Source organism: Orycteropus afer, unplaced genomic scaffold (genome assembly GCF_000298275.1).
Source record: "Orycteropus afer afer isolate SDZICR_OR568_19922 unplaced genomic scaffold, OryAfe1.0 scaffold00076, whole genome shotgun sequence".
Classification (NCBI taxonomy): Eukaryota; Metazoa; Chordata; class Mammalia; order Tubulidentata; family Orycteropodidae; genus Orycteropus; species Orycteropus afer.
Window position 1 is genome coordinate 585,703 of NW_006921663.1, and position 25,466 is coordinate 611,168.

The 25,466-nt window shown below is 38.9% G+C and overlaps 1 protein-coding gene across 1 annotated transcript in view; it reads left to right on the forward strand.

Annotated features, from left to right (window-relative positions):
• Positions 1–25,466, forward strand: part of RNF150 (ring finger protein 150) — a 433,071-nt gene that overhangs the window by 367,417 nt on the left and 40,188 nt on the right. The window contains exon 6 of the mRNA XM_007941198.1: positions 2,306–2,516. Coding sequence (XP_007939389.1) covers positions 2,306–2,516 — 211 coding nt within the window. The remainder of the gene's footprint in view (positions 1–2,305; positions 2,517–25,466) is intronic.

Consider the following 25,466-nt stretch of genomic DNA (forward strand, 5'->3'; position numbering starts at 1 on the left):
ACTTTACACTTTTTACAGTATTTTCTCAAATCTTTCCTCATTTAGATGCTAACATTCCCGAATTTTCAGAGCAGAAAACTGAGACTCAGATAAAATTTTCAAATCAATACTTACTAATCATTATCAGACACAATAATCTAACACCTAATCATTATCAGACACAATGTTGGAGACTTGGAATTCATTATCAATATAAAAATCTGAGAGCTACTGGAATGAGACAAACACATTAACAACTAAGCATACAACTGGGAGGAATGCCATATCAGGTTCAGGAGTGACTGCCTGGGAGGGAACACTACTTAGGAAAAGTGACATTTGAGCTTGGAATTAAAGGGCGATTAGGAGTTCACCAAGGGTCAATTTGAGAACTTGTGTGGAAAAGGAGGGTAATTAGGGTAAAAATCACTCTGTGCAAAGGGACCGCTTTAGCAAAAAATATTGAGAGATAGGGAAATATACGGTGTGCTCTGTTTCCAAAAAGGCTGCAAGTGAAGTAACAAAGGTAGACTGGGGCTAGGCTGTAGAACTTATGTTTTGCTATGCTAAGAAGCTTGGCAAATGAACTTTTATTCCTTAAGAGAAGAGGAGAATTATGTCTGTGGTTTTTGGTTTTTGGTGTGTGTGTGTTCTTTTTCTTTTTCTTTTTAATACTGTGGTGAGACAGTGGAGAATAGAATATACTTGGAAACTGACTGGAGGGAAATAGGGCAATTGGAATGGGGAGTGAAATGTTCATAAGTGTACATCAACTCGTAAAAGCTCACTGCCATTGGGTCAATTCAACTCATAATGACCCCTCTTTGAGTTTCAGAGGCAGTATCTCTATGGAAGTAGATTGCCCAATCCTCCTTCCAAGGGAGGCTGGTGGGTTTGAACCACCAGCCTTCTGGTTAGCAGTCAAATGCCTTAGGCACTATGCCACCAGAGCTCCTTAAGCATACATACTCGTGTCCAATATCATGCTCAGTACACTTACTAAGTTTGATGACATAGTCACAGTGAATTGACTTTTGGCAAACTGAGTTTCAGTGAATTGGCCTGATTCCAATAGCAACAAAAAGGGCAAAAAGGAGAGAAGATGCAGAAAAGAAAGGAATGAGTTGTGGTTGAGAATCACTGAATTTGAAAGTTTGGTGAGATGGAGATTTCCAACTAACTATATTATGGTTTTGGTTTATTAGAAATACTGACGTAGAATGCAGAGATTGGAATTACACAATTTAAGAGCAGAAAATTAGGACAAGAGTCCAGTGCTTTGGATTTCTTGAGCTCTGATGGTAGAGTGGTTAAAGTATTCATCAGCTAACCTAAAGGTCAGCAATTCAAACCCATCAACCGTTCCACAGGAAAAAGATGAGGCAGTCTGCTTCTATAAAGATTCACAGACTTGGGAACCCTACGGGGAGTTCTATTCTGTTCTATAGGGTCACGTTGAGTCAGAATTGACTCAATGACAAGTGGGTTTGGTCAAGTGGGTACTCCCAATTAATCTGTGAGGTATAGATTTTGTCTTTAAATCAACCACAAATACAGCCTAGTCCTTGTGATATTGATTCAGTGGATTTAACTAATATATGATCAATTGCAGTTAAGTAAATGGGGATATTTTTCTATAGCTGTTTTTTTGGCTTAGGTTTAAAAAAGAAAATCACCTTACCCTGTGCTTTTGTGTGTGTTTGTGTGTATGTGTGTATCTTTAATGAACACATGAGTCACATTCTGTTCTTCTACTCACCAGTATTCTGTCATTAATATATTTGTAAATATTTCATGGGTCTTGGGGAAAAATGATCATTCTTTCTGATATGGGGAGTAAGCACTATTCATGAGGAAGTGCTATTATTATAAATAAATATTCTACTGTCCCCCTAAATGATTATTTTAATGTTCAGATATTGCTACTCCTGCAGTTAAAAACCTCTGGAAAATAAATTTTTGATACTCTTTTCATGTTAAGTTTTTAAAAACTATATGTGGAATAATTTTAAATAATAAGTTCAGGAGGAAACAGTAAAGAGCTTAATTTTGCCTTGAGGAAAAATATTTAGACTATAGACATTTTAACTGGGAGCTCTGGTAGCATAGTGGTTAAGACACTTGCCTGCTAACCAGAGGCCTGGCGGTTCAAATCCACCAGCCACTCCTCGGAAGGAAGGTTGGGCAATCCTACTTCCGTAGCGATACTGCCTCGGAAACCCAAGGAGGGGTCACTATGAGTCGGGTTTGACTCGACAGCACACAACAACAACAACAGACATTTTAACTACATACACTAAATGTAGTGCTTTTTTTCTTCTGTCAGCCAAACGCCGACTGCATGGACAACTTACCACCCGACTTTGAGGGCTCTCTGGGAGGCCCACCAACCAATCAGATCACAGGTGCCAGCGACACGACTGTGAATGAGAGTTCAGTCACTTTGGACCCTGCTGTTCGGACTGTGGGAGACTTGCAGGTGGTCCAGGATTCAGATCCCACTCCCCGGGAAGGAGACATCATCTTTACTACCAACAGTAAGTCCTGTTTTACTTAAAAGTACTGAATTTAAAGGACTGTTGCTTCATGCAAGTTGAGAAAAGATGCCTTTTGACAAGAAAAAAATATATAATTGTTTATATGAGGCCAAGATAAACACTAATACCAATCAGGCCCTTTCCGGAGCCTGCAGGGAAGACAGCAGACCTAGTCCGTGCACCCTTGCTCACACATTAACACCTGGGGACACTTACCACAGTACCACACACATGCCCCCATGATACCTGAAGCAGATAAGGTGGTAGGTCTGGCCTATGAGAGTGGAGAGTAGTTGAGAGAATTACCTGCAGGGAATGTTCATCATGACTGAGATAAGGCACAATGCCACTTCAAAAAGGGCAAGGAGGCCACATATTCTGACCTCCTAGAACCCCAAAAGAGGAAGGCAGAACCACCATCAATAGCCCAAGGCCTATTCCTGTGAGGCCAGACATGATGCCTCCCTCCAGCCCTTTCTCCAACCGTTCTTCCCAAAGCACCCACCACCTCTCTTCTGGGTTCGATAATTCACTGCAGTGGCCACACAGAACTCACAGATTATGAGGTTTATTTAGGGAAGCACCAGGCTACAATTCGAGTTCAGGAAAAATGCTCAGTCTCTCTCCCTAGCCCTCTGTCTCTCAGCCAAGTCTCTCACAGTCTCTCCCCCAGCAGTGCATGTCCCTCGGTGTCTTACTCAGCAATGCACGTCTCTTGCATCTCTTTCCCAGCAGCACGTGTCTCTTTCAGAAGCATGTGTCTCTTTCGGCAGCACATCTTCCTCAACCAGCAGTCAGAGAGAGTTCTGCCTCTAGGAGGCCTCCTTTCGAGCTTGGCAGGGTGGCCAAACCAACCAATCATAACAATAGAATTCTAAACACCTGAGAGTGAGCCTCCCATAACATTGCATTGTGCCACACCCAACAGAAATAACCCAGGTGGATAACATTTACAATCAGGAGCTCCTCAGTTGCTCATTCCACCACTGAGTTTAGAATGACTTATGGGTAGAAAAGCCATACTAAGTAATTTACTGCACTGCAGCCACCACTTATGAGCACCTGTACTTGAGCGCTCTTGAGTGTGCACAGGGCTATATGAGCAACAGTGGACTGCGTGCCGGGGGTGCTGCAAAAAGGATGTGGGGTTGGTGTAGTCTGACCTTGTCTGACTTCACATGGGGGGCACAGGATCACCATCAGCAGCATTAGCCCAAAGCTGATTCCTGTGACGTTAGACATGTCATCACCCCCTAACCCTCTTGCCAGTTCTGACACCAACTGTTCCTCCCATGGCACCCTCTACCTCTCTGCTGAGTTCAATGATTCATTGCAATGACAACACTGAACTCACAGACAATAGTCAAGATTATGCAGTTTATTAGGGAAGCAGTAGTTTATAATTCATATTCAGGAGCACTCAAGATACCATTCTTTGATCAGGACAGCCTCCCCTCTGCCATGCCCATAGGCCTGCCTGTCTTTGGGCCTTGGTCTCTGGGTCTGGCCTCTGCCCTGCTCAGACAAGTGTTGCAAATATTTTTAGTTCTGCAAATAGGCACCTCACTCCTCCAGCAAGGCTCCTGCATGATGGCACTCAGCTTTCTCGCTCTGTGAGCCGGCAAGCCCACCACTCTGTCTTGTGCCAGTCTCTGTTGGTTCTGCTGCCTCTGCAGCCGCCATGTCTCTGCCATCTCAGCACAGGGATCTCATGTCCAAGGATATGCTCTACTGCTCTTCTCTCTTGATGTCAGTAAGATCCCCCCTTTCTGCTTCTGGTATGGCTTGTTTTAAGCCTAGCAGAATGGCAAAACTGACCAATCTCCATGTTAGGGTTGTGTACACATTATTTGCACAATCCTACCACCACAAGGGTGCCAACCACCTTATTTACATAATTAACAAGCTATTCAATCCCCTTGGTGGGTCACAAGCACCTTATATTTGCATAGTTCTACCAAGTCATCTAGTGTGAGTCACAAAGACCATAACTAAAAGAGCCATATTAAGTAGTTCACTGCACCACAGGTGCTCTCTCCTGTTGCTATAAGATTCAGGGTAAATGTCATCTCCTTGGATGGGCATATTTGCAGTACAGCTTGAACTCCTGTATACAGTGGCCCTGCATATTAAGCTATCCTTTGAGTATTCCCCCCTCCACCACTTTCTACAGTAACTAAATACTGTTCTGTTTGATGGTGGTTATCATTACAATGTTAAAAATTTGCATTAGCATCAAGATTGAAACTTAAATTGAAAGTGCCTATTTTTCAGTCTAATAGAGTAGAGATAAAATCCTCAGGAGTTCTAAAAAAATCAGCATGCAAATTAACTTTAGTTTAAGGTTAAAAGGGTGGGTGGTAATTGTAATTTAAAATAAAGTGTATTTCTCCTTGGATAGAAATAACCTATTCACTGTAGAAAATTTGGAAAACCAGATTGAATAAAATCACCCACAGTCTCTCCACTTACCTGTAAAAGCCAAACCCAGTGCCACTGAGTCTATTCTGACTCCTAGCAAGCCTAGAGGACAGAGTGCAACTGCTTTATAAGGTTTACAAGGCTGTAATCTTTCAGAAACAGACTGCTTCATCTTTCTCTCATAGAGCAGCTAGTGGATTCCAACTGCTAGGTTAGCAGCTGAGAGTTTTAACTACTGCACCATCAGGGCTCCTTCCCACCTAACTATTGTTGTTAGGTGCGACTGAGTTGGTTCAGACTCATAGCAACACAGTGTACAACAGAACAAAACACTAAATGGCCCTGCACCATCTACACAGTCACTGCAATGTTTCAGTGCATTTTTGCAGCCACTGTGTCAATCTATCTTACTGAGGATCTTCCTCTTTTATATGGACCCTCTGCTTTACCAAGCATGATGCCCTTCTCCAGGACAGGTCCCTCCTGATAACATGTCCAAAGCATGTGAGATGAAGTCTCACCATCCTCACTTCAAAAAGCATTTTGGCCTTACTTCTTCCAAGATAAATTTGTTCATTCCTCTGGGAGTCCTCATTACATTTCATATTCTTCACCAACATCATAATTCCAAGGCATCAATTCTTCTTCAGTCATCCTTATTCATTGTCCAGGTTTCATATGCATAGAAGACAACTAAAAAACACTATGGCTTGGGTCTCGGAAGGAGGATGGGGCAATCTACTTCCGTAGTGATACTGCCTCAGAAACCCAAGGAGGGGTCACTATGAGTTGGGTCCGACTCAACGGCACATAACAACAACAACATGGCTTGGGTCAAGCACACCTTAGTCTGCAAAGTAACATCTTTGCTTTTTAACACTTTAAAGAGGTCTTTGCAACACATTTGACAAATGCAATATGTCATTTGATTTCCTGACTACTGCTTCCATGGGTGTTGATTGGTTGATTGTATATCCAAGTAAAATGAAATTCTTGACAATATCATTCCTTTTTATCACCTTGTTGCATGCTGATCCAGTTGTGAGGATATTTTTCCTTTATGTTGAGTTGTAATCCATACTGAAGGCTGTAGTATTTGACCTTACAGATGAATCAGTAAGTGTTTCTCTGCTTTCACCAAGCAAGGTTTTATCATCTGCAAAATGCAATTTATTAATGAGTCTTCCTCCAATCTTGATGCCATTTTTTTCATACACTCCAGCTTCTCAGATTGCTTGCTCAGCATACTATTTAAAGACCTTAATATTGAAACATTGCCCAGCAAGGATTTAGAGACCCTTAAAGATAGATATTGATCCTTCTCTGTTTTGATGGTCTAGATCATTGCTGCCCTATATTAATAGAATTCAAGCCACATATATAATTTTAAATTTTCAGGTAGCTATAATGAAAGAAATAAAATAAAAAGAAATAGGAAAAACAAATATATGGCAAAGGACTTGAATAAGAATTTATCCCCAAAAAAAAGATTTACAGATGGCCAATAAGCATAGTAAAAGATACTCAACATTATTAGTTATTAGAGAAATGTGTATTAAAACCACAATGCCATACCAAAACTTATGGGATACAGCAAAAGCAGTAGTCAGAAGGAAAATTATAGCAATAAATACATATATTAAAATGGAAAAAGCTCTCAAAATTAACAGCCTAACTCAATAACTCCATTAATAAGAAAGAGAACAGATTAAGCCTGAACCTATGAAAAGAAAGGAAATAACAAAGATCAGAACAGAAACAAATAAAATTGAAAACAGAAAAGTAATAGAGTAAATCAATAAAAGAAGAAGTTGGTTCTTTGAAAGGATCAATAAAATTGACAAACCTTTAGCTGGAATGGCAAAGACAAGAAGAGAAAAGATGCAAATAACCAAGATAAAAAATGAAACAGATGACATTACAACTGATCCAATAGAAATAAAGAGAATTAGGACAGAATATTATGAACAATTGTATGGCAACGAATTGACAAATTCTTAGAAGCACACAACCTACCCAGACTGTTGCAAGAAGAAATAGAATGTCTCAACAAACCCATAACAATTGAAGAGATCAAGTCAGTGATTTAAAAAAAAAAAAAAAATCTCCCCCAAAAATGTCCGGGGCAAGATAGTTTTACTGGAGATTTTACCAAATGTTTAGAGAAGATTTGACACTAGCACTGTTTAACTCTTCCAAAATACAGAGAAGGAAAGAATATTCCCTAATTCATTCTATGAAACAAACATAACCATGATACCCAAACCAGACAGAGACACCAAAAAAAAAAAGAAAACTGCAGGCCAATATTGCTTACGAATAAATCCTCAACAAAAATACTAGTGAACAGAATTCATCATCCTATTATAAGAGTAATACACCATGACCAAGTGGGATTTATCCCATAAATGCAGTAATGCTTCAACATTGAAAACTAGTCAACATAACATACCACATCAATAGAATAAAGGAAAAGAACCACATGATCATCTTTATGGATGCAGAAAAACACTTGATAAAATGCAACACTATTTCTTGATGAAAACCCTAAAGAAGATTGGGATAGAAGGTGAATTCCTCATTTTGATTAAGTGCATATGTGAAGAGCCAACAGCCAGCATTATACTTAAGTGAGAAAGACAGAGAACTTTCCCCTTGAAACTGGGAACAAAACAAGGAACAAGACACTCTCATCATTTCTATGCAGTATTATATTAGAAGTCCTAACCAGAGCAATAAGATAAGAAAAAGAAACAAAAGTTATCCAAACTGGAAAAGATTGAAATTATCTCTATTCATGGATGATATAATTCTATAGATAGAAAATTACAAAGAGACCACAAGAAAACTTCTAGAATTAATAAAGGAATTTAGCAAAATTGTAGGGTACAAGATCAACAAACAAAAATCAGCTGGATTTCTTTATACCGGCAATGAGAACTCTGAAAGGGAAATTAGAGAAACAATTCCACTTGCAATAGTCTAAAATAATAAAATTAGTTAGTTATGTGCCAGTTCAATTCCAAGCTTGAAGGGTATCTAAGGGCACAGTCTTGAGGGTTTCAGCAGTTTCTGTCAGACCAGTAAGTCTGTCTAGACATTTATATGTGATTAGTTTTGTTTACTGAGACTTAACAATTTCCCAAATATTATCTTCCTATATTAATGGTTTACACTGGGCTTTAAATTCCCTATGGGAAAATGATCTTCTCTTTGTAGGTTTTCTACTCAAATAAATATTTAATCAATAAGTGAACAAATACAAATACAAACTAAATGAAGGAAAAGATTTATGTTCTCATCAACTTTATTGTAATAAACTCTCTCATGCTATCTAAAGATGATGTGCTTGGGGGAAATAAGTATAATTGGGGATAAACTCTTGGAAGGAAGACCTGGCAATCTAATTCCAAAAAATCAACCATGGAGAACTCTGTGGAACACAGATCTACCCTGATATGCTTGGAGTAGCCAGGAGTCAGAGTCAACTTTTTTCTTTTTTCTTTTTTCTTTTTTAAGGGAATACAGTATTATTATAAATTACTAATAAATAACCAAATTGACCTAACTTTCCTCTCTACTATTCTTTTGTACTTCACATCTTCACAGGCCAAGGAAATTGTAAGAAAAAACAATAGTCTAGTCTAGTAGTTAACAAACACATTGTTGTCAAGTCAGCTCCAACTCATACCGACCCTATGTACAACAGAATGAAACACATAGCCCTGACTATATACAAGGCACTCACTTAATCCCTTTACATATATCAGCAATGTTGTCTTTTCTTCCTATTCTTCCTTTCCTGGTAAATAGTACTAGTGTATAATAGACCAAATACATGTAAAATCCATTTGAGCACTCAAGAGGAGGAAGATATAGACCAGATTTTCAATTGGGTAAAGATGGAAAGAGCTGGCATTAAAGGATCATCTTTAGCTTCTGGGGGGAAAAAAAAAAAAGCAAAGAAAATCTAAACTTGTTGCAAGTCTGATGTTTGGGAGAAAGATGTTCTTATATGTTGTATTAGTTTGCTAGGGTTGCTGTAACAAAATGCCATAAAGTGGGTGGCTTATAAGAACAGAAATGTATTGTCTCACAGTTTTGAAGACTGGAAGTCCAAATTTAAGACTTCAGCATGGTCAGTGGGCTCATGTTTTCTCCAAAGGCTCTAAATCTTTTTTGGCTCTCCCTGCTTCTGGTAACCCCAGCATTCCTTGGCTTATAGATCCATTTTCACATGGACTGTCTTTCTTTTGTCTCTCTGTGTTTATTCTCCTTTTCTATAATGACACCACTCAGATGGGATTAGGACCCCTCTACTCCAGTATAATGGAGTCCTGAATGGCGCAAAATGGTTAAGTGCTCAACTACTAACTGAAAGGTTGGTGATTCAAATTCACCCAGAGATGCCTTGGATGAAAATCCTGGAAATCTACTTCCAAAATATCACAGCCTTGAAAACCATGTAAAGCATAGTTCTAGTGTGCAACACAGAGAATTGCCTTGAGTTAGAACTGACTCAACACCAATGGGTTGGGTTGGGTTGGATTGGGTTTGGTACTGCAGCATGCAGTATGTAGAATGACTTCATGTTGACTGATAACATCTTCAAAGTCCCTGTTTCCAAACAGGGTCATATCCAGAGGCACAAGGATTATAACTTCATCATAAATGTTGAAGGAACACAACTCAATACATGACATATGCATATTTTTAATACTTCTGATATTTCATCTTTTATAACCTCAAGCTCCAATGGCAGTCCCTGATCATACAGTATTTCTTCTATACCTTATTACAAGGATCCATTTGTATAAATTTTCAAATACCACTCTCCACAATTTTTCTCTACAGGCCTTATCACACCAAAATCATACTTCATCTTTTGACAACACAAGCCCACACTGTACATTGGTGGATTTGCTTCAATGGAGGAAAAAGTTCCTCAGGACCAAAGGAAAACACATTTAAACAAATAGCCATATGTGTTTGGAGACTCCAGAAGGAAGCTGGGGACAGACACAAAAGGACAAGACTCATTTTCTCTTCTCAAAAACATTCAGTAACACTCTACATCTTCTCAGTAGGGTCTGAAATCTTCCACTTATTTTTCAAGGAAGTTATTGACACCGCCACACTTTTCCTTATTTCTCTTACTGAATCACTCACTACACAAGTCTTCAGCACCTCCTGTAGATAATAACCCCCTTGCAATTCCTTCTACCTCAACTAAAAGTAACCAAAGATAGCCCATGGGGTGGAGGGTGAAGACATATGAGGGCCTAGGAGCTAGAATAGGCCATGGAGATGACAGGATCAAGACATCTCAAATCTGCCCCAATGCATTCTGAATTACCCTTGAGGTAATGTCTTTGGATGAGAACCTGGTCTTCAAAGTTTACAGAAGGAAATAATATACATGAATTGGTATGGAGTCTAAAATTGTCAACTTAAGATGACATGTGGTATGAGTTTCCCTTGGGAAACTTCCTTTGCTAACTTTCTGTGAATGCTGATCCTTGGGAAGAAGGTAGTGGGTCCAGTGTGTTGAAAAAACATAACTTGTAACATACTCAAAGTGCCTATTTATTTTTGCTGAACTGCCATTTTAAATTGTATTTTGTGGGTAATATTTCCCCTCATGTGGATGAAAATTATTCCAGGCCCAGGAATTTTCTGCTCACTCTTTGCTAACTGATAGTTCTGGAGTTTCTTTAAGTCCCAAACACAGAAAAAAATTCAGAAATTAGAATTTCCAATCCAAGATATTCCTCAACCTTGACCCAATTCAATTTCTTCTTTTCTTCCTTAGTGCCATCCTGCTTCAGAATGGATCCCTGCAAGAAAGGGGACATGGGTAGGGAGAAGAGCATGACAGGTTTCTCTATGCTAACAGAAAGGTTGGAGGTCTAACTCCACCCAGAGGCACTTTGAAAAAGAGCCTGATGATCTACTTATCAAAGATCAAACATTGAAAATCCTGTAGCATATGGTTTTACTCTGACACATATGGGGTAGCCATCAGTCAGAATCAACTTGATGGCAACTGGTACTGGCACTGTCTCCATAGCTACTGCTGGCTATCATTTTAATCTGCATCAGGTGAAAGGGGGTATGGGTAGTAGAGTTGAAGAGGGATAAGGACAGTTCTCCTAAGTTGGTTAGTTATCTAACTTCTTTCTCTCTAATCCTGGGAAATGTTTAAATGTATTTCTGTTAAAAAGTCCTTATAGTAGAGGCTCTTTGGAAGTGTTCCTCGTAATTCCTATGACTCAGGACAAAGAATCTGTATTAGTTTCTTGACAGGCCTTCTGCAGCCGATGGACATCTACCAGTCCATTTCATCCTCTGTCAGCTGAGATCTCCCAACCCCTCCAGGAAGTCCTTTTGCACAGGGCCCAAGATGGCCCCTATTCAGCTCCCTCTCCAACAGTGGTCCAGTCTTAGACATTCTCACTTCATTCTCCCTGATAGTCCAGTGCCAGTACAGCAGCTCTCTCTACCCTCTGACCCCACACAGGACATCTTCCTCCTATCACAAGATTTCAGTCACAAAGGAGAATTGAGTCCATCATCTGCTTCAGCTTGTCTCAGTCTTAAGCCAGTTCTTTCTGAGTCCCACCTACAGGGAACATATTTCAAAATCCAATCAGGGTTCTTTGCAGTACCTTATTGGGTGGGAGTTAGGTGATAGAGCGGCTCAGCCTTTTTGCTAGAGGGACAGTGCTCTCTCTTTGGAAAATCTCTTCACCAATCTCTACCTCATCCCTTGTTATTGTCTCAAATGGGGCACAGGGTCAAGAATCATGGAACAGGTTAACATTCATATCTACTGTACATTTAGCTATGGAGTAGGTGTAGGGGGTGATAGATGTTTTGGAACCTGCCTCATACTTATTTGCTGTCCACATCTCTTCAGCAGAATCAGAGACAGGAATATTCTCATGATAGCGCAAAGGAATTACTTCCTGGATATCTTGATAAGGTTCACCTGAGGACCACATTCTTAGATGGCTGGTGGTGTTGTTGTTTTTAGTTGCTGTCACCCTGATTCAAGGGAGTCCCCATGCACAGTGGAACAAAACACTGCCTGCTCCTCCACTATCCCCATGATCAGTTAGGGATCAAACTTTTATGATCCATAAATGTTTTCATTGGCTGAATTTTGGAAGTAGATCACCAGGCCTTTCTTCCTAGTTTGTTTTAAATGATATCACTACTAAACTTTTAATGGCACATAGAGATAGATCAGCCTCTTTGGAATAAAATATGCTCATACTCTTTAAAATTATTTTTGTCACAAGACAAAAATAGGTGTTGAATCACAGCTGAAGCTGTGGCACAGAAAAAAAGTAGTTTTCATGCTGACTATTGCAGCTACCACTGCAGCCACTCATAGCTCTCTGGGGGCACATAGTCCATAGTAATTATGGGAAGATCTTCCAAAGAGTTAATTCAGAGACTTGTGTTTAGTCTGTGGAATTATTTGCTTTCTCTGATTTGTGGAATACAATAAAAACCTCTCTGAGGATTCTTCAGTACTAAAGACACATTATCTTAAAATTAGGCCATAAATGGAATTCACTCTTTTAATCTTTAAGTCCAGTGTATATTCTTTAAGGAGCAATTGCTGAAGCACTAAGAACATCTATATTCAACACTTTCAAATGACTCTCTCTGACCACATCTGAAGATCAAAACAAAAGAACGTGCATTTAGAATATTTCCAGGGCACCTAGTTTTGAATCTCTGAGTCAAGATAACATTCCCATTTCAAATGTGCAGCTACACTTTTCTGTATTTGCAAAACAGCAATATCCAGGTTTTATGTGACTGCAAAATATACTGGTGCATCCAAAAATAAATACATTTAGATAAAGCATTTTGGTGTTTATGAGGGAATAAGAATGAGTAACTATGTCTGCTTTTTTGACTTGCATTAAAATCTGAAATAGCAAAGTGTCTACCATTGACTATGGATAAATATGTGGGCTGGAACCAGCCATGAAAATGATCTCCCTTGATACCCATAAAAATCACATTAGCTCTGGAAAGATGATTGCTTTGATTTGTGAACATATTCTGTTGTGGATGACAAAAGAATCATCCAACCATTTCAGATCTTAAACCTCACTCTCATCTCCCCTTCTGGAAATAGTTAAGCCACAGTGGACTATTTCTATACAAAATGAAGCATTTGCAGATTGCAATACTGCTCCAAATAATCATCTTAATGTCTCTTAATATGGTGAGTCCCCGGAGCAACATAACTCCCTTGTTTTCCAGCTCAGCAGCTCAGTGGCAACTTCCACAGCGGGAAGAGCAAAGACGTTTGTAACTAGCACATGCCCTGATGATCAAGCTACGCAATGGTAACCATACAATCTGTAGTCCACATGGTTTTCTGTGATTACATTCTTGCCCAGATAAAAACACTTCCAATCCAAGAAAACACACAGGGTTTTCCTGTCTTGCATGCCTGACAGAGGATTGAAGATCTGCAGATTTACAGACTATGAAAGAATTAATCAATTTAGACCACAGATATATTGCCCCTTGGAGCACTCAAGCTGGGAATGGCACCATTCACCCAGAAGAATCTTGTCTTCCTGTAATGAAAGAGCTCAGCCAGCAAATTAAATCCATTCCTAGCTGGAAGATTGTCTCAGATGTTCTAGATACTCATTGATATCACCATCTCCAATTTGATGAATTCTTCACAAGGCTGTCTTGCTTTTTGATAAGTGTCATGGCTCTCCCACTGTTAAAAGAGTGAGCTTAGAAAAGGACTATTGAGCACACTTGCACTTAACCAGACATTTACACACTGACATGAACCTCAGCATGATATGGCAGCTGATGGCAGAAAATACAGTTGTCAAGTCGGCACTTTTTCAATATTTGAGCAGCATCAGTTGTAAATATGATAAAAATTTCTGTTTGCATTTCAATTCTGAAGCAAATCATGGAGAAGTTCCAACATTCCAAGATTAAGAAAGCAGGAACATCTGGAAATGCCTTTTAAACCCCAAACCAAATCCATTGCCATTGAGTCAATTTTGACTCATTTTGGATGACATAAAAATTGATTCTGAGAATTCAGAGTGCAAGGTTCAGAAATGAAATCTATTAGTTCAGAAAAATAAGTGTTAACAATTAGAACTTAATAAAAGCTACTTGAATTCAAATGGCATAATGGAAAGACACTGAACAGAGGCAGGAAATTTGACCCTTCATCCTGATTAGCTCCAGTTAGCTATATGACCTTGGGAAAATCACTTGCCCTCTCTGAAATTTCTTTCCCTCAGCTGCCAATTAAGACAACTGTACTAGTAGATGATTTTTAATATCCCTTCCAATTCCATAAGTCCTGGGTCATACAAACAGTTAAAATTCTTACCTGTTAACCAAAAGATTTGATGTTCAAGGCCACCCACAGGTACCTTAGAAGAAAGCCTTGGCAGTCCTCTTCTGAAATACCAGCCATTGTCAACCTTACAGAGCACAGTTCTGCTCTGACACACAAGGAATTTCCATGAGTTGGAGTTGACTCTATGGTAACTGCTTTCTGCCTGGGTAGTGCAAATGGTTAATGCACTCAACTGCTAATTAAAAGATTAGAGATTTTAGTCCACACAGAGGCTCCTCAGAAGAAAGGCCTGGTGATCTACTTCCAAAAAATCAGCCATTATAAACCCTATGGGGCACAGTTTTACTCTGACACACATGGGGTCACCATGGTTCAGAAATGATTCAATGACAACTCCCACAACCCAGTCTCATAGCTCTATGATTCAAATTGTAATTCCTTTCATGGAATCCTTAGCAAGTCTTACTCAGAAGGCAACAAGATCTTGCTTCCACAATTACAAGCCGCTTTTGCCACCCTTCTCCTTCCAGTATGACTAAGCCAACCTAATAGTACTTGTGCCCTTTGTTCTCTTTATACTGCCATATTCTTTGAGACTACAGAGGGTTTCAGCAACCATTTCTTTCAGAAATAGACCACCTTCTTCCTAGTCTGTCTTGGAAGACTTCCTAGTCTAGTTTGGAAGGTCCACGGAACCTGTCCACTATGGATGACCCACTGATATTTGAAATACTGGTAGCATAGCTTCCAGTATCATAGCAACACACAAGCCACCACATTATGACAGACTGACAGATGAGTCATGGAAAGCAAAAGAGGGCTTGAAGCACTTACTGATGAAAATCAAAGATGATAACCTTCAGTATAGATTATACCTCAACATAAAGAAAACAAAAATCCTCACAACTGAACCAAGAAGCAACATCATGATTGGTGGAGAAAAGATTGAAGTTGTCCAGGATTTCATTTTACTTGGACCCATAGTCAACACCCAAGGAAGCAGCAGTCAACAAATCAAATAATGAATTGCCCTGGGGAAATCTACTGCAAAAGAATTCTTTAAAGTGTTAAGGAGCGAAGATGTCACTTTGAAGACTAAGGTGCATGTGACACAAGCCATGATATTTTCAATCATCACATATGAATGGGAAAGCTGGACAATAAATAAGGAATACCAGGGAATAATTGATAGATTTGAATTATGGTGTTGGCAAGGAATGTTAAATATATTATGGAGTGCCAGAAGAATGAACAAATCTGTCTTGGAAGAAGTACAGTCAGGATGCTTCTTAGAAGCAAGAATGTCCAAACTTTGTCTCACCTGCTTTGGTCATGTTATCAGGAGGGACCAGTCCATGAAGAAGGATATCATGCATGGTAAAGTAGAGGGTTAGAGGGTGAGCAAAAAAGGGGCAGACTGTCAATGAGATGGAGTGACACATGGCTGCAACAATGGGCTCAAGCATAGCAAAAATTGTAAGGATGGTACAGGACGGGTTGTGTTTCTTTCTGTTGTGCCTAGGGTTGCTGTGAGTTGAAACAGACTCAGTGGCACCTAACAACAGCAACATGGAAGATTATTATGACACTCCAGCATCTGACTATCTTCATATCAAAAGAATACTTGAAAAGACAGTGGGTAGAGGTTGCTGGAACAACAGCAAAATTGGCGTTGGTCCACAGTGGTAGCCTCCTCTTCTTCTGAGATTTCAATACACAGTAAACACTAAACTCAGAACACAGCAGCCCCCCACTTGCACAATGCTTTCTTAAGGAATACTCACTTGGTCCCTGGAAAGCTGTTAATGTCAATTTTAATAGTAATACCTATGATGGCATGTGATGTCCACTTGTTGTTGTTATGTGACATCGAGTCGGCCTGACTCATAGCGACCCCTCCTTGGGTTGCTGAGGCAGTATCACTATGGAAGTAGATTGCCCAACCCTCCTTAGAGCAACTTTTCATTAATTAGTTTTACTATTGATTATGGGAGCTCTGGTAACATTGTGCCTAAGGCACTTGACTGCTAACCAGAAAGCTGGCGGTTCAAACCCACCAGCCACTCCTCAGAAGGAAGATGGGGACTTCTTAGTCCCAAATCAAGGAAGAAAATCCCTTTCACCCAACGCCATTTCCAGGGAAATTTATACTTTATGTGACTCTATTCATGCATTTGTCACATAATTATAGTGGAAATTAGTGATAATTACCTAGAATAGCTCCAGTTCATCTAAATATTTTAAATCTTACTCTTTTTTACTTATCCCTGGAACGTTTAAGCTCCAGACATTTTCTTAAGGCTTTAGTTTAACTGGTTAACAAGTTGAATGCTAAAAAGCAAATTTCTCTCCTTATTTTAGTGAAGTATGAGGCAGAAAAATGTTCTGTGACGAACATTTAATTTAATAATTAATGTCATTTCATTATTAAAGCAGCAGGAATAAGAAATCTTAATATTGCCTTTCAAGGATTCTTGCTTTTTCCTGGCAGAAATACCTTGAACTCATTGATTAAACTTTTTGCCTAAAACCTCAAAGCATAATTCATCCATCATATCTCATTCTGTCTTTGTAACATGCTTCCACAATAGACTCAGGCAGTAATACCTATTTTAAAAGGAAAAACTGAAGCAAAGGAGCTAAATCAAGTTTCTTGCCCTAGTCTAGTTGACTTTCCAATACGGAATCACCCAGCTAAATGGGATTCCTTATAAAGAAAAGTCAGAAAGCTAATAATAAAGAGTTGAAAATGGAATTAAAAGATACCAACAAAGTGATTTATAACTCAAAGAGCATCACAACTATTTGTCTCTTCATCTGGAGCAAAGAAGAGTGAAGAAAATCAGACTGTAGGAAATAATTAGTCTAAAGGACTAATGGACCATGCGAACCACAATCTGCACTACCCAGAGACCAGAAGAACTCGATGGTACCAAGCTTCTACTACCTACTGCTCTGATCAAGATCACAATAGAAGATCCTAGGCAGAGAGGGAGGGAAAAACAAATGTGTAACAAAATTCAAAACAATAAAAATAAATTAAAAAAAAAGACCAGATGTAGTGGTCTGTTAGAGACTGGTAAAGCCCCTAAGACTGTGACCCTTAGACAGTACTCAAGCTTGGAATTAAACCCACCCCTGGGGATCAACTTTTAGCCAAATAATAGGCCTATAAAGTGAATAATAACATCAGGGAAGAATGTACTCTTCAGTATGATTAAACATATAAGACCAACAGGGCAACATTTGCCCAAAAACAAAGTTCAGAAAGCAAGAAGGGCAGAAAAGAAAAATGAGTGGAAACAGAGAACCCAGCAAGGAAGTGAGAAGAGTGCTGTTACACTGAGGGGATTGCAACCCATGTCACAAAACAAAATGTGTATAAACTGTTGAATGGAATACTAATTTGCTCTGTAAACTTTCACCCAAACTACTGGGCCGGGGGCTGGGGAAGAATGAGCCCAAGGAGCATAAGAACTGATCTTCTTGGTAATAGGAACCTTCTAGAGTCAACTTGGGATTTGTGGCTAAACATAGTAGTTTGAACCTAGAGGTTTACCTCTGTAACTAGCAAAATCTCACCAAAGGATTTCTAAAAGGCATAAACCTACATGGACAAAAAGAACTGAGAAAAGATTAGAGCAAACAAGATGCAATAAATTTTAGACAGCAAATTTTGAAAGTTCTCTTGACATAGTGGAGAAAGTAGAAATCAAAGTGCTTCCTAGGAGAGAAGCCAAACAAAAAACGAACAGTTTGGTAGTTAGAACCCTAGAGGGCCTAAGGATGTGAGGACACCAGATCCCCATGAAGCCTGCAGTGCAGGTTGGTGCTAAAAAGAGAAAGATTGGTGACTATGTAACAAGCATTTAAACAGACTGCCTCCTCCAGATCCCCTTTCCCATCCTGAGCCACTGTTAAGGTCTCTTCTCCAGCTAATAAGTCCTGCCCTTACCCACTTAATCACAGTGCCTCTTTTGTAAGGATGAATGATCATTGAGAGAAACTAAATTAGAGGGAGAGAACATACAAATACATTTTAAAAAGGAACTCCAAGGAAACCAAGAAAATTCAGAGCACAGAATTCTTTAAACTATAATTTCTGTCCTTACAGAGAGATTGCATAATATTGCATCCATGAAAGAAGAAACAAATGCTATGAAAAAAGGACCATTCCAAGAATAAGAACTCTTAGAAATTAAATACAACAGAGAAGATAATTTTCACTGAATGATTAAAAGATAAAATTAAGGGCTCTCAGAATTACAACAAAAAAGGAGAGATGAATAATGAAATAAAGCCAGAGAAATAGAAGACCAAAGAGAAAGGAGAAATGTCAAGGAGAAAATTATCCAAAAAAGTAATATTACTATTACAATACAAGAAAATTTTCCAATACTAAAAGGACATGACTGTCTAGATACAAAGTGCACAGCACGACAAATAAAGACACCAAGACTAAGGCGTATTATTGTGAAATGGCAGAAAAACAGAAATGAGGTTAAAAAGAAGGAGACTCTCTGTAAAGACTCAGGAATAAGTACGGCAGCCAACATCTCAAGAGCAATGTTAGATACTAAAAGACAATGGGGCAATGATTTCAAATGATGAAAGAAAATTATTTCCAACCAACATTTATATATCCAACCAAAGCATCAACCAAATGTGAGGGTACTTAAGGACATTTTCAGAAATACAAAAATAAAAATTTGCCTCCCTTTCTTAAGGAGCTGTGGGGGCATAGTGGGTAAGGCATTTGGCTGCTAACCAGATGATCGGCACTTCAAAACCTACCAGCTGCTCCTCAGGAAGAAAATGAGGCAATCTACTTCCATAAAGATTTATAGCCTTGGAAACCCAATGGGAGTCCCTATGAGTCTGAATCAATACGATGGCAGGGGGTATGGTTTTGGGTTTTTGGTACCGTTTCTTAGGATGTGCTTCCACAAAATGATGGAATAAACCTAGAGAGAGGGAAAAATCATAGTATACTAGAAACAGGTGACCATTTCAGAAGAGAGATAAAGGGAACTCCCAAAATGAAGGTAAAGAAAATCCCAGGCCCAGGGCTGTGCAGCAAGAAACCTACTTTGGAGAATTAGAACTTAGAACTCCAGGAGGGATGTTTTCAAAAACCAAAACTGCACTTCCCAGGTGTGTTTAAATGTGTGAAGGGAAGTTTTGTAATTCTTTGGATGAATTAGTGATACCAAAAATCCAAACCCATTGCAGTCAAGTCAATGATTAACTCCAGGAAAACAAACAATACAAGAAATGATAAATCATCAGAGTACACCCTTTGATTGAAGCAATGCACGATATTTACACAATCATCATAATGGAAAGGAGTCCTGGTGGCAAAATATTTAAGCTTTGGCCGCTAAGTGAAAAGTCACCAGCAGCTCCATTAGAGAAAGACTTGGTGATTTGCTCCTATAAAGATTACAGCCTAAGAAACCCCATGGTATAGTTCTACTGTCTCTTTGGGTCACTTTGTATGGAAATCTCTTCTAATCAACAGCACCTAACACCATGGACAATATTTCCATACTCATTATAATTTAAATTCTGAATATTGATTAAACCAAATATTGAGATGTAACTGTTGGAGAAGGTAGGGAGGAGAAGTCATGCAGAAAGGAAGGTGTAAATATTCATAGTTTATATTAGGGAGTTCATAGGTCATATATTAAAATGATAAGAAAAATAGCCGCATGAGCATATTATTTAGGAAGATGGAAGTAAATATCATAAGAAACAACTAAGAGAATCAAAAGTGACCACTCTGAGGAGCAGGAATTAGAGAAGGGAGTAGCGTGTCACGTGACTGCTGTGTGGCGTTTTTTGTCTTTACTGTTGTGTTATAACACTTGTGATACTATTTGTCTTGTTAAGGTATATTCATGGTGTGAAATAATTTTTTAAAATAGCTTTAACTAAAAATAAAAATAAGGAAAAAAAGATCTGTGAGGATGGTGTGGGACCAGGCAATATTTCATTCTGCACCTCCTCACAGTCTTCGCAATCATTTATAGGAAACTGATTTTGTCACTGTTCTGCTCAAAAATTTTTAAGACCTATGGGTTAAAATTTCAATTTTGCTAATCTAAACAAATCATTAAGCATTTGACATCTGCAGGTGATTTTTCAACACTCCCAATTGACATTTGACCTAGAAGAGGTTCTAAGCCAGAAATACTGCTTCCCACTCCAAAGCCCAATTTCTATGTCTCCTTCAAGCACATCTCATCCTCTTTTTTCTCTACAGTGTTTTTTCTGCTATTCCAAGCAGAATCCTGTGTTTCTTCTGCTATGTTCCTTCCCACCACATTTTGTGTATTATCTGCTTTCCAGCAGTTATCTCTATTATAATTTCTTGAGAAATTAGCATGCCACTAAACTTACAGATCCTTAAAGGATTAGACTGTGGCTTAGGTTGGGCAATCCTACTTCCGTAGTGATACTGCCTCGGAAACCCAAGGAGGGGTCACTATGAGTCGGGGCCGACTCGACAGCAAATAACAACAACAACAACAACATCCCAAAACCCAACAGCTTTATGGCATTCAGTTAGATTCAATAAACATTAGCTGAATGAATGAATGACTATGTTGAATTTTAATTTAACTTTAATGTTAGTAATGCTAAGAAGATAGAAGAGACTTTATTGCAATATTCTGTCAGTTAAGGAAAATAAAATCTATATATCTATATATGGAAGGATAAAGAAGGAGAGAGGGAAGGAGAGAGCAAGTGAGAGAGAGAGAGAGATCCTTCAAGGATGTTTGAGGGCTGTAATTTATGGATTGAAACACAAGCAGGTGAGTCTTTCTATAGGCCAGCTCTTCAGGGATGACCCTCTGACCCTAACTCCATATGATGGAAGAGCACAAATGCTAAAATGGTCTTCATCACAATAAGAAGGAAACTAATGTCTTGTGGAAATGGGCTGATGATTTATTATTTAGCATTACTGATGTACTACACAGCTGAAGACAAGGGATTAAAAACAGTGGAGAAAGATGAAGTGGTGAAAACAGCAGCAATCAGAAAGACATATTACGGAGAAAGACTCTAACAATGCACATAAATTTCTGCAAATGCCTTGGTAATGTCATAAAAACCAGGTGCTCGGAAGTCAATGTAGACTTAACTAAAACTTTTCATTTTTCTTTTATACCATTAGCATCTCTCTTATTTTTTATGTCAACCCATTATAAATGAAGATGACCCTATTGAGAGATAATCAACAGTAGGGAAAATCTCACAACTTTGGAGACAGACAAATCTGGGCTCAAGTCCTGGCTTGGTCACTAACCAGATGAGTACTTAATATTCTTGTCTCTAAAATCATAAAAGTAAAACCTACTCCACAGGTTTCTTGTGAAAATTAAATAAGCCTATGTTTATAAAGCTCCAACATTAGTGCCTAAACCAAAACCAAACCAACTGCCTCAATAAATCATAAATGCTACCTCTCTTCACACGCCCCCTTCCATGAGAGCATACACTAGACAGGCATGTCAGAATTATGTATCAGTGAAATTGAAATTTCTTGATAAGAAAATATCTATAACAGCATCTTAAATAGACTCCAATGCATTTCTCCAAGTCTTGATATCTCTAGGTTGTATCCAAAGCCATCTACCTGCAAATATGAAAACTTTACCATGCTCTTCTTCAACTACCAGAATTATTTTACTTCTCAAGCTAGAACTGCATGCTTGCTTGTAGAAATTTATTTTTTTTTTCATTAATTGATCATGTGATTATTACTAAATTGTAAACCTCAATCTTTATCACCATGATCTCGTATAAAATAACAACTGCCCTAATAACACCATTTACAGAGAAACCTCTCAAGCTATCCACATCTTCACTGAAAAGCCTATCAGTGTCAATTCCTAAAAGGTCATAATTAAGCCCTTTCTACATATAGCTGTGAATTGGTTACACTAAACAGATAGCCACTCCTCGGAAGGAAGGTTGGGCAATCCTACTTCCGTAGTGATACTGCCTCGGAAACCCAAGGAGGGGTCGCTATGAGTCTGGCCGACTCAATGGCACATAACAACAGCAACAAACAGATAGTGGTCCTATCAATAATCTTACACAAGGATTTCAACATACAGACCTACAAATATCTATGATCTATGGATAAACTAATAATTTAAGATATGCTCAATCTCGTTGAGGGGGCAATCGTAGTTCAGTAGTAGAATTCTCACTTTCCATTCAGGAAGCCCAAGTTCGATTCGCAGCCAATGCACAGCAAACGTAGCCACCACTCATATGTCAGTGGAGGCTTGCATGTTGCTATATTGAAGAATAAATTTTTGCTGAGCTAAAAAGGACTAGGAAGAAAGACCTGGTGATCTACTTCTGAAAAATCAACCAAGGAAAACCCTATGGATCACAACAATCTGATCCTCTTGTGCATGAGGCCTCTGTGAGTTGAAGACCAACTCAATAGCAGCTAAAAAGAACTCTAGATATTCCACTTGAGTTTACAAGTTAAACCTCAGGGGATAGCTTGCAGTATCTAAATACTCATCAGTGTAAACCTCCACAATTACTGCAAGTCAATTCTATACCCCACATTGAAAATGCACGATACCTTTAAAATACAGAAGTATCAAACTCACTGATTCCTTCCCCAATTTTGGGGAAAATTTTGCAGGGAAAACTTCTTGAGAAAAGAAAGCATATTGTAGTTAAGTGATTTAGACAAACTCCTCCCAGCCTCTATCAAGGATATAGCTGTGATTGTTACCAGTTAGCATACACTCCACTTTTTCTAGATGAGTCTGAGAATGCAAAGATGGCTGGGAGACTGTACTTTCTCCTACTCCAGAAGCTTCATGTGGGACACACACACATCACAATATCAGGGTGAGACTCAAGCCAAGTTCTCTACACACACCACACACACATACATACATTCCACCACCAATTCCCAGTGCCTTGAGTCATCATCCAAAATAACTAAGAATTAGATCTCTTAGAACTTTTAGAAATTATTCCAGGCAGATGTAGGAAAACTAGTGCACCATGTGATTCCAGACAGAGGTAGCAAAACTAGTGCACCATGTGACTCTTTCTGTTTGCAGATGAGTTATGCTTGGCCCTTAGACTTTAAAGGAGCTGTGGTGGTGTAGTGACTAAGGCATTTCACTGCTAACCAGAATGCTAGTGGTTCAAACCCACCAGCCACTCCTCGGAAGGAAGACTGGAAAATTTACTTCCATAGAGATAGCACCTCAGAAACCCAAGGAGGGGTTGCTATGAGTCGGAATCGATTCCATGCCAGTGAGTTTGGTTTGGTTTGGCTAGTGGTGCTGTGGTTAAGGCATTGGGCCGCTAACCAAAAGGTAGGTGGTTCGAGCCCATCAGCTGCTCCACTGGAAGAAGATGAGGCAATCTACTTCCATAACAGTTTACAACTTTGGAAACGTGATGGGCACCACTGAGTTGAAATTGACTCAATGGCAATGGATTTAGTTTGGGTCTTTAGCTGACTTTAAGTATGTCAAGGTTTTACATACAAATCTGAATTTCCAACTTCTCTTGAAACGTTGGATGATTCAGCAATACTGGGCCTCATTCCCTATGATGATGCTTGAAGGGACCTGACTCCTAGAAGCCTCCTTTAGTAAAGTCATGTTCCCTAAAGTTCACCACACCTCAACTTTGCAACCTCTAATTGAGGGACAACAATACTTCTTTCACATGCACTAATGACTCAGGAAAGATCAATGTTATGAATTTTCCTGTTAGATCTCATTAAATAGATATATATATATATCTTCAGGAACAACAACAAAAAAAAAAATTTAAAAAAAACCTGTGGAACACAGTTCTAATCTGAAGCACATAGGGTAGTCAGGAGTCAGAATCTATTCAGTGGCAAGTGGTTAAGTGAAAGCAGAAATGTTGTTGTTGTTATGTGCCATCGAGTCAGCCCTGACTCATAGCAACCCCTCCTTGGGTTTCTGAGGCAGTATCACTACCGAAGTAGATTGCCCAACCTTCCTTCCAAGGAGTGGCTGGTGGGTTTGAACCGCCAGCCTTCTGGTTAGCAGTCAAGTGCCTTAGGCACTATGCTACCAGAGTAGAAGTAGAAAGGGGGGAGGGGGAATAGAGAGGGTTAGAAACAAAGAGATAGGCAACAATGATAGTCCAAATGTTAGATATCACTTGGCTGTCTCACTCATATGATGCTGGCACTCAACCTGGGAACAAAAGCCCCATCTCCTTTGTTTACAAATAAAGAAACAAATAAATAAAATCTGTGGACAAAATCATGCCATGAAACTGTGTGTGTGCGTGGCAATTAGACCACAGCATACACAGTTTATGTTCTCACTGGTAACTAATGCTCACAAGAGGGAAGAAAAATTAGTAGATTTATAGACTAAATTCCCATCCAGAATTTTGTCAAACAAATTATTCATTTATATAAAGGCAGACTAATGCCTTAATCAGAGCTGTCAGCACAAGAAAGTATTGGCTGCGCTTAAACCCCTGCTGTACAATAAGAATAACGGAATAAATGTTTTAAGGAAGAACAATACCAACTGTTATTTAAATAAGGACTTAATTAGAAAATGACTTGAAAATCAAGGTTAAAGCAAAATGGATCAAAAAACATGTTGCTATTATATATTTGAGATAAAATTTGTGCAAAAGATACATACATACTGGTATATACAATCACATGTGCATGCATATATATATATACAAGCATGCAGGGATATGCATATATGCATGCTAATGATGTGTGCATACCTATCTATACACACAAACACACATACATATACATATGGCCATTGTGCGTATCATTTGTAGCATGCTTATGTGCCTCAAACAGTACTCATCCACACGTACACATCTGCGTGTTTATATATCATGCATGCATGCATGCACACATAAGTACCTATTATTCAGTATAATCCAATCTATTCAGAGCAGTTAACCATCTCATCAGGGATAACTAAAATTTCTGATCATTCCTTCCGATTTCTTACTCCTGGAAATGAAACCATAGCTCCAACATAGCTCATCTACCATGCTCTTCTTCAACTACCAGAATTATTTTACTTCTCAAGCTAGAACTGCATGCTTGCTTGTAGAAATTTATTTTTTTTTTCATTAATTGA